A 10,784-nucleotide genomic window follows, 5' to 3' on the forward strand; every position below is an offset into this window, starting at 1 on the left:
CCATCCACAGTAAGCCCCCAGCCTACATTTCCTGTTCTGTCCCCCACTACTTTCCCACAAAAAGCAGAGGCCAGCCCTTCCCCATTCCCTGCACTTGCACACCTCTCTCACCTTCCCCAAGAGAAATCTTCACAGGTTCAACTCTATTGCCACCATCCCCAGGAAGCCTTCCCGATTGCTCCAGCTGGAATGAGGCTTTCCCATCTTGCAGCTAGGATGGGCTGGAGCCCTTCAAACTTGATTCAACAGATGAACTGAGGGCATCTCTAAGCTGGGTCCTCTGTGCCAGGTGCCAGGATCAGAGATGAAATATCTACCACAGAGACACCCAGGGGCCCAACGAGGAAATAGCAAGTACAACTCCAGGCCTTATTGGGGAAGCACAGGGCTATAGGGAGCCCCGGGGAAAGGCCTAAGGTGAGTCTGGGAAATTTCCCACAAAACAGGAAATTGTGTCATGCTGAAGGTCAAGGCCTGAAGGTATCGGTTGGCCAAAAATTTCGTTTGAGTTTTTCATATGGGGACCGAATGGACCTTTTTGGCCAACCCAATATATGCAGGTGTTTTATTATCTGGAGGGAAATAAAGGGTGAGAAGTAAAACCTGAGGTCCCATCTAAAGGAAGACACCATCCTGGAGTGGAGCAAACTTGGCTGAGAATCTTGAAATGGTAGATAGGACAGACTTTGGTAGCAAATGTATCAGGAACAGTGTGGCTGCTTAAGAAATAAGTTAACACATAGAGTGGGGGGAACAAGAAGGTGATCAGATCAGATCAGATCAGATCAGTCGCTCAGTCGTGTCTGACTCTTTGCGACCCCATGAATCGCAGCACGCCAGGCCTCCCTGTCCATCACCAACTCCCGGAGTCCACTGAGACTCACGTCCATCCAGTCAGTGATGCCATCCAGCCATCTCATCCTCTGTCGTCCCCTTCTACTCCTGCCCCCAATCCCTCCTAGCATCAGAGTCTTTTCCAATGAGTCAACTCTTCGCATGAGGTGGCCAAAGTACTGGAGTTTCAGCTTTAGCATCATTCCTTCCAAAGAAATCCCAGGGCTGATCTCCTTCAGAATGGACTGGTTGGATCTCCTTGCAGTCCAAGGGACTCTCAAGAGTCTTCTCCAACACCACAGTTCAAAAGCATCAATTCTTCCGCTCTCAGCCTTCTTCACAGTCCAACTCCCTAACTCTTCAGCCCCACACAGTAAATATTTGTTGAATAAGTGGCATTTGGAGTTCATAGATTTCTGAGATAATTATGGACCCTAAAATGCTCGGAATGTGGCTTTGAAAATTTGTTTATACCTACCCTTTGCCTTCTAAAAACTATTTATACTGGGCTTCCCTGGTGACTCAGATGGTAAAGAATCTCCCTGCAATGCAAAAGACCTGGATTCAATCCCTGAATCAGGAAGCTCCTCTGGAGGAGGGCATGGCAACCTACTCCAGTATTCTTGCCTAGAGAATCCCCACGGACAGAGGAGCCTGCTGGGCTACTGTCCACGGGGTCGCAAAGATTTGGACACAACTGAGCGACTAACACTTTCACTTTTATTTATCTACTTACTTGAAAGCCCTTCCTCCATGGAGGGGTGGGTGAGTTGGCTTGTTGGGGGAGCTAGTGTGTGTTGGAGAGAAGAGGTTGGGAGAGCTTATGGGAACCACTACTCAACTACATATCTTGTTTGGCTACCAGTCCGCTGGTCCCCCATTGACCGTCTTCTTTTTTCCTTTCTCCCTCCCTCAGCATACTCCCACAGGCTGCCCTCGAGGAGATCCACAAATTCTCAGGAACCTACACCTGCATGAACACTTTCAAAGGGCGGACATAAAGACAGGACGGAGAAACAGGCTCAAAGCCACGGGACCTGAGGGGGCACGGGCACCTGGGCACACGCCTACACGCCTGTCCCTCAGCACACTTCTGCTGGGTGAGCAGGACTGCTTCTATCCTGGGGAAGAATCCGGCTGCCCCCCTAGCCAGCCCCAGGACCTTTGCACAGGACTGATGGGCATAACTCTGACCCCCATGGGGAGGCAAGAAATCAGCCAGCAGCTGCCTTGACACTTTTGTACATTTCTGATTCTGTAGAGTTTATTGTTAAATCGCTTCTCAAGTCTAACCAGCCTTGGCAATGTGCATAGACTATTTCCGGGATGGTCTGTGCCCACATGCTCCTCCTTCGCCTCCAAAATTCACTCATCCTCAGCTTGTGCAAACTGGTTGAACGGCAGGAATATATAAAATAAAGAGAGAAAGCTTTTGCGAGTGTTTTTCTTGAAATCCTTGACCTCTGGTCCTTGGTGGGCAGTGGGGAGGGGACCAATCCCAACCATAACACCCAACCCTTTCAGAGAGAATTGGTCTGCTTAGGGTCCCCAGCTGCCATGGATGGAGTAGACAAGAAGGAGGCAGAGATCAGGAGAGAAATTGGAATCCAGGCCTGTGGGGGTAGGGAGTAACTGGTTTCTTGCCAGCTCTTTCAGGGCTCTCCCAACAGTCATGGGTTGGGGGGCACTTTGCCTTCCCACCTGCATCCGTGGAAGACCAGCAGGAATTAGTCTACAGAGGCATGCCCTCTGCCCTGCCATGGCCCCACCAGCCTCCAGGCCACCAACTCAGGAGAGAAGAACCAGGTTTTATCAAGCCCCTTCTGTCTACCTAGCAAGTGCTGAGAGGGGAATGTTGCTGAGAAGCCAAAACTCTGAAGATCACCAGCACAACAAGGCCAGTGCTAAGCGGGTGCTGTGGGCCCCCAGGTCTGCAATCTGATCGCAGGGGATAGAAGTGAAATAGCAAAGGAGAATGAGGAGTCTGGGATGGTAGAGGGGTTTGACGTGGATTCAGGCAATGGGGAAAATGACAGCCAAGGAGACATGGGGAGAGTTTCCTCCTGTGTGTGTTCTCTGTTACTGCCAGGGGACTGGCGGACAATGGAATCTCATCTAAGGCACCTCCATCTACACAGCTCTTGCAGGTGGTTGGCAGGGTCGGGGACAGAAGCAGGCAGTGGTTCCAGGAGATGACAGAGAAAATCACAGGCAAAAATTCAGTGGAGAAGCTTGCTGGAGCATCGCACAAAGCATGTACCTTCACACAACTCACATGCGAGGAAGAGCAGTCTTGCAGCTCAACAGTCATCAGTCTGGTCTGTGTGCAAAGATGCCAAGTCACGATCACATCCACTGTCTATTGAGCACCAACCAAATAGCGGCCAAGCTGCAAAGCTTAACATCTTAAGTGTTATTTATCCACTGTATCCAACAGTGGTCAAGACAAAAATCAGCTCTCAGGAACCCCTTTAAAGACTTTCAAGAGCCACAATATATATCAGACAAAATATGACCCCCAGAAGTCCACGGCTTCCAACAACAGAGCTTGTGTTACATTGCCTCTGTCCATAGATGGTGGATGCAGCTCTGCTCTGTGTCCTCTTCACTCTGGGGCCCCAGCTGAGAGAGAAGCCTCCTTCTGGGATGATGTCATCTTGGGGCAGAAGTAGACACACCTGGGAACCCATGCACTGGCTCTGAAATTTTCTGCCTGGAAACAATGCACACCACTTCTGCTCACATTTCTTTGGCCAGAGCAGGTCATATGGTCAAACACAGTGAGGATGCTGCTGGGTATACAATCCCCCTGGAGGAATGGTCAGTGATTTTGAACTATACTGCAATCTACCACACTGTGGAAGGAGCTGTCTGTAGGAACTTAAGGAAAAAAATGGAAATGTAGGCAAAGGATGGGCTTCCCAGCTGGCACTAGTGGTAAGGAAGCCAGCTGCCAATGCAAAAGACACAACCCCTAAAAGACATGAGTTCGATTCCTGGGCTGGGAATCCCCTGGAGGAGGGCATGGCAACCCATTCCAGTATTCTTGCCAAGAGAATCCCATGGACAGAGGAGCCTGGCGGGCTACAGTCCATGGAGTCTCAAAGAGTCGGTCACGACTAGAGTGATTTAGCACACACACACACTCAGGCAGAGGGTGGAGAGCCCTGGGACTGGGGCTCTCTAGGTGTTACACACCAGGTTCTGAGCAGAACCCCAAAGAAGCACTGACCTTTCAGGAGGGTGGTATTAGAAAGACCACTTCAGTGGTGAGAAAACAGGCTCAGAGCAGGGAAATAGCATGCCCAAGTTTGTAGCGCTTGTGAACACCAGAGCCAGAATTTGAACCCAGGTCTACCTGACCCCCTGGCTTACCATAGCAAGTTGGGGGGGGGGGGGGCACCACTTTCATTTTGGTCCTTGAGGATCTGTGTCACTGAAGTGTGTTTTGGGGAGAAGCTGATGAAGGGGTCTGGCCTGCAGATGTCAGGCCTGGAAGGCCCATGCCTGCGCTGTAGCCCCGCTTTGGCATGTGAATACAATGTGGGTGGGTGTGCTGGGTGTGGCCTGCCCCCGCAGTCCTGGTGCCACCGACCAGGTGCTGGTCACCCCAGGAGATAGGCCCGGGCTGACACAGCTCAGTGGGCAAGGACAGATGAGGAAGGAGTGGGAGTTCAGTCTGTTGAGCCCCGACTTTTCTGAGCAACCTTGAGTGGCAGACTCATTTCTGGACTCAAGGCGTTGCAGAGAGGATTCAACTCCTGAGGTTTCCATGAAATTGCACTTGGCCTGCAGGCCAGGAATGCAGGGAGGACCCCAGGGGTCTGAGTGGATCTGGGGGTGAGGAGGCCCAACCGGCCCTCCCCAAGGCCCACTGAGAACAGAATCGCTGTCTTGGCTTCACCAGGACGTCGCATCTTTCCAGAGCCCCACGGGCTCCTGACAGCCAGGCCCAGTCCCACCCTACCCCTTCCCTCTCAGCTGAGATACTTTCTTTTTCTGGATCTTTTCCCAGAGGAACCAGGGAAAAAGCCTTGGGCAGGTTCCCAGGAGGCGGCGTCCTCCTTGCTCCCCCAGTGGACACTTGGAGAGCTTTGAGAGTTGAAGCAAAGAGCTAATTCTGTCCCTTGGCTTAGCCAAGTGAAGGAGAGTGACAAGCACTGAACGCTGGCTCCTGGAATCTCCCGAGGGGCAGGACAGGGTGTGCCAACCCCGCAGAGAAGACTTAGGCCCTGGGAAATGACCCAGTTGCCCTGCCCCAGGCTCCTCCCCATCTCCCAAGAGAACCAGATTGGAGGTGGGTACGGGGAGGCGCCAGACGCGAGCCCATCCTGGCATGGTTCCAGGGGGACCAGGCTCTCTGGTCTGGCAAGGGGTCAAGAATTGAGTCCTGTGCCCACCATCCTGCTTCTGGGGCCAGAAGGCTTGGAAAAAGTGGGCTTTCTTCTCCTTGGGCCAAACTGATGGTCGGGAGGGACTAAGGTGACAGAACGCTCCTGGCCTGACCGCAGGGCTCAGTCCAGCCCCCACTAAGAGACCTTCTGAAGGAGCGGACAGCCATGCCTCAGGGGACACCTCAGGTTGATAAGGGACAAAAAAGAACCAGGTCACAAGTATACAAAGTCTGCAGCCGAAGTGCCAAGCAGCACAGAGAGATGAGAACAGTCGCAGGACTGGTGGCGGGGAGGGGTGGGGCTGAGACCGGAGAGGATGAAGGTCATTTCAGAACTCCTGTTGGGGGCGGTTCCCTCACCCCCCTACTACCGCACCTCTGGATTTCTTCTCACTTTCCAGAAAGGCCTTCCAAAATGGAAGGTAGGGGCTTATTAATAAGAGCCCAGAAGTCTGTATGAGAAGAATCTGTACACAGACACCCCTCATCTCTGTCAAAGCCAGGAGGTGACAGTGTCCCTTGACACAGAAGGAAGGCTGGGAGCGGCTTGTGGGCACCCTGGTCACTGCTCTCACTCCTTGTGAGTGGGGCTCTTATACTACAATTCCACTTATTAACATTCCTTAACACACTTCTCTTCATAAACCGAGGGCTTCCTGCTGTGGACCAGACCTGGGCCCTGGGAAGCCCTGTCCTTCAGCCATGAGGGGTCCAGCTGTACCCCCCCCTACCTCCCTCATGGCCCCCCTGAGGCCCTTATCTTCTAACAATGTGGCAGACCCCTGGGTCCCAGCTTCTCACAGCCCAGTGTGAGGCCAGGAGGCTCCCTGAGAGGTGGGAGGCGCTGGTGTTTGGGGAGAGAAATCCAGACTCGGGGCCCCACTGGCTCTGAGATCTCCTGTGTGTGATGTCACCTTTCCCACCTGCAGAAGGGCCCAGACGTTCCTCCCCTCCTGCCTCCAGGGCTGGGAAACTCCAGCAGACGATGCGATGTCGGCAGCTCAGCTCTGGCAGCTCCCAGCCAGGATCCGGACAACCCCCACCAGGACTCTGGGAGCCACCGTCTTGGCCTGGCCTGGCCTGGCTCAAAAGGAAAAGGGTGGCTCAGAAGACCCCAACAAGGCAGTGGGTGCAGAGGCTAGGGAGGCTCTGGGGTGGCTGTTGTTCAGTCACTCAGTTGTGTCCAACTCTTTTGGGCCCCATGGACTGCAGCCCGCCAGACTTCCCTGTCCTTTACCATCTCCCAGAGTTTGCTCAGACTCACGGCCCTGGGGAGGGCAAAGCAAAGGAGCCCGACAGGGGTTGGTGGGGAGGTCACACAGGAGCTGTCATCCCCCTGCACACGGGGTGTGGCAGGGGATGAGGGAGACACTTATCTGGCACCTCCCAGCCTTGCTGGCTCTGGGCTGGCCCTTTGTGCCTAAGTCTCTCCATGGTTCTGGAAGAAAATAAACACAGAAGTCCCACAGGCTCTGCTGGGAAGCTGCTCTGGGTGCTCAGGTCCCCTTGGGTGGACAGGCTCGAGGGCCGAGCCCTCAAAGAGCCACCCTCCCAGACTGGCTGGCAGGAGAGCAGGGTGCTCCTCCACAGTTGTGACCTGGGGGGTCACAGAGTTCTCTGGACTGAAGCTGCTGTGACTGAGGGTTTCTGCAGGGCCCTGAGGCCAGGTGTCAGGGGGCCAAGTACACAAAATCCAATCTGCATGATCAGGCGGAAGGCCCTCTCTAGCCTGGACATACAGACTGGCCTCCAGAAACCCTTGGGCAGCTACACACACCTCCCATCCTTGCCTGCCAGCCTCAGACATCACCTCCGCTGACGTCACCTCTGGGAGACGCCTGCACGCCCACCGTGGTCTACGTTGCTCCATCTCAGCCTTCACTTGCTTCCCTCATCACCCATCTCACATTTTGCTGTTATGATTATTACTTTCATATAGAATGGCTTTATTGAGGTTCAATTCCCAGACCACACAATTCACCACTGAAAGCATACAATTCAATGGTGCTTAGTGTAGTCACAGGGTTGTGCAACTGTCACCACAACTTTGGGAGCACACACACAGGATGTGGTCTTTTGTGTCTGGTTCTACTTTGCATAACGTTTCCAGGGTTCATCCTCCAAGTCGTAACTTGTGGCAGGACTTTGTGCCTTTGTGTGGCTAAAAAAAAAAAATCTGTGTGTAGACTGTGTTTGTTTACCACAGTTGTTTCCAAGGATATCGGGGTCAGTATTATTTGCTTGCTCTCTTGGTCTGTCTGGCCCTCTCGACCATCCACCCCAGGAGCCCAAGGGCAGGTCCACCTCTCAGGACCTAGGAGAGTGCAAGACGCAGGCGACACTTGGTAAATATTTGCTGTCTGAGTGAAGAGGGGACAGAACCTTTTTCAGAGGCAACCAACACACCCTGTCCTCCCAGTCACCTTTCCGGATACATCCACATAGGTCCCCTGAGTAATAAAACCAACATTTATGATTACATGTTCAGATGCCACCCCAAGATTTCTCCCTATGGCACCCTCCACATCAATCCTCAAGTCAATCCTGAATGAAATCAACCCTGAATATTCATATGGAAGGATTGTTGATGAAGCTCCAATACTTTGGCCACCTGATGCGAAGAGCCGACTCATTGGAAAAGACCCTGATTCTGGGAAAGACTGAAGGCAAATGGAGAAGAGGACAGCAGCGGGTGAGCTGGTTGGATGGCAACACCAACTCAATGGACATGAATTTGAGCAAACTCCAGGAGACGGTGAAGGGCAGAGAAGCCTGGTGTGCTGCAGTCCATGGGATTGCAAAGAGTCGGACACAACTGAGCGACTGAAAAACTGGCATCTTGGTCGGGATGACTCTCTGTCGGTAGCTGTCCTGTGCACCACTGGCCATTTGGCAGCACACCTGGTCTCTACTCACTAGAGTCCAGGAGCGCTTTCCCTTCCTAGCTGTGACAACTAGAAACATTTCTGCAAATGTCCACAGGGAGATAATTCACCCCCAGCAGAGAAACACTGGTCTGCCCACATTTTCTCCATTTCTTTTCCATCACAACCTGGAACAGTGGGAGCCAGAAATATTGGCCGTTGAGGAGACACCCAGAGTTTGGTGGTCTGACCACAGAGATACCAGCAGTAGAATTGGGGCCTGAAGCCTCTGCCCCCAGGGGTGGGTCCTGGGCCCCCAAGCGGGACCCAATGACCCAGGAGACCTCAGACTCCTCTGGCCAGCTAGGCCACCACTTGACTTTCTCTTTCTCTGGACTCAGTTTAAAACCTCCCTCACACCGCCCTCTTGGTAGGTTGAGCCAAGGCTGCAGAATTTTCTGGGCCAGCCTACTTGCCATCCCCACTCCACCCCCCCCCAGCCAAATCCTTATCATTCTTTCCATTTTTCAGTGTTCACAAGACAAAGGAAATAAGCACTCAGAAGGAAGCACAAGCGGTGTTTGTTCCTTGCTGCTGCTTCCATGTAACAGGATCCTGCTTGGGGAGGTCACACCGGGGACCACGAGCAGAGCCAAGGCCCGAGGCTGCCCGGGGCCATGTTTCTGTCCACAGTTCTGGCCCGTGAAGAATGACACGAGGCAGAGCGTCTCCCAAATGCCACGTAGCATGGGCTTCTTGCTGTGGGTTCTCGCCTGACCCACATCCACACTTGGGCCCCACTGGCTGAGGGCCAGCTTCAGGGCTGGAGGAGCCTGAGCCATGTAACCTGCAGAGAAGGGGAGAGTCTGGACTTAGGATCTCAGTCCTTGGGGCTGAGATTCCAATCCTTGGATCTTGAGCCGGTAACTTAACCTCCTTAAGCCTCAGTTTCCTTGTCTGTAGGATGGGACCAATAGCCCTGCTCTCCAGTGAGCTGTTTGTGACAATTAAAGGAGGAAAACACATAATAATCAATGCATGTGTGTTTGGTATTACTAAATTTCAGGTAATTATAATGAAATGCCAAGTAAATTAATAAATACCAAGCATGGTATAAATTAATCCATTTAGATCATACATATTTTATAACAAAAGTAATAAATTAATTGTGATTAGTACATGACAGACCCTCAGTGCTTCATATGTATTTAATAATGGTGTGAGCGCTAAGTTGCTTCAGTCGTGTCTGACTCGGTGTGACCCTATGCTGTAGCCCTCCAAGTTCCTCTGTCCATGGGATTCTCCAGGCATTTTTAAATATTCCAATACATAGAAAACAGAGGCAGGGAGTGATGCAGTTATCACTTGAGGCTTGCTACCTGGATAGTGACCAGCAGACCTGGGATCTGAACCCCAGAGTCTAATTGCAAAGCCTTTGTGCTTAACCCCTGGGTTTCACAGCTTCTTGAATAAGAAGCCCAGAACAGTTTGCCCTGCATAATCATGGGTTTCAAATCTGTTGAGTCAACCAACTGTGGATCAAAAGTACTTTTTAAAAAAATTCCAGGAAATTTCAAAAAGCAAAACTTGAATTTGCTGCCCAAGCAAATATTTACATAGTATTTACATTATATTTACAGCTATTTACATAGCATTGACATTGTATCAGGTATTATAAGTAATTTATTAATAGTATTAGTTGCATTGATTATTATGTGTTTTCCTCCTTTGTCACAAACAGCTCACTGGAGAGCAGGGCTATTGGTCCCATAAATAGTATTAATGTATAAATAGTATTACAGCTATTTACATAGCATTGACATTGTATCAGGTATTATAAGTAATCTATTAATAGTATTGTCTGACTCCTTGCGACCCCATGAACTGTAGCCTGCCAAGCTGCTCTGTCCATGGGATTCTCCAGGCAAGAATCCTGGGTGGGTAGCCATTTCCTCCTTCAGAGGATCTTCCCAACTCAGGAATCCAATCTGGGTCTCTTGCACTGCAGGCAGATTCTTTACCGTCTGCGCCACCAGGGAAGCCTGGACGATGTGCTAAGGTTACATGCAAATACTACACCATTTTATATAAGGGACTCGAGCATCCAAGAATTTGGTATCCAGGGGTCCTGGAACTACTTCCCCTGTGGATACCAAGGGATGGCTATGTGTAAAGCGAGTGGAGTACAATACTTGCCATTATTCATTAACATCGCTATCTGGCTGATCCACATCCACGTCGCTGTCAGATTCCAGCACCTCCGGCCCAGCTGTGAGCCCCGCTCCCATAGCAGGTAGGCCAAGTCACACCAGCCTAGGTGGGCATCTGAGGTTCTTCTGTGATCAGACACATTTAAGGTGAGTCTCCTTTCAGAGGGCTTCCCCGGTGGCACTAGTGGTAAAGAACCTGCCTGCAATGCAGGAGACGCCAGAGATATGGGTTTGATTCCTGGGTCGGGAAGATCCCTTGGAGGAGGGAATGGCAAGCCACTCTGGTATTCTTGCCTGAAGAATCCCATGGACAGAGGAGCCTGGTGGACACAACTGAAGCAACTTAGCACACAAGCAGGCTCCTTCCAGAACTTGCTGGGGTCAGCCCTGCTCTCTTGGCAATGGCCTGGGAGGGAGGGAGTGTCTACTATTTCAGTGCCCCAGCCCCTCCTCAGACACACCCTCTTTAGGCTCCCGAGGTAC

General features: G+C 51.7%; 1 protein-coding gene across 1 annotated transcript in view; it reads left to right on the forward strand.

The window, feature by feature from the left end:
* Positions 1-2,274, forward strand: part of DHRS3 (dehydrogenase/reductase (SDR family) member 3) — a 49,953-nt gene extending 47,679 nt beyond the window's left edge. The window contains exon 6 of the mRNA XM_010849842.1: positions 1,751-2,274. Coding sequence (XP_010848144.1) covers positions 1,751-1,835 — 85 coding nt within the window. The 3' untranslated portion in view covers positions 1,836-2,274. The remainder of the gene's footprint in view (positions 1-1,750) is intronic.
* Positions 2,275-10,784: the final 8,510 nt, after the last annotated feature.

Source organism: Bison bison, unplaced genomic scaffold (assembly GCF_000754665.1).
Source record: "Bison bison bison isolate TAMUID 2011002044 unplaced genomic scaffold, Bison_UMD1.0 scf7180017864289, whole genome shotgun sequence".
Lineage (NCBI taxonomy): Eukaryota > Metazoa > Chordata > Mammalia > Artiodactyla > Bovidae > Bison > Bison bison.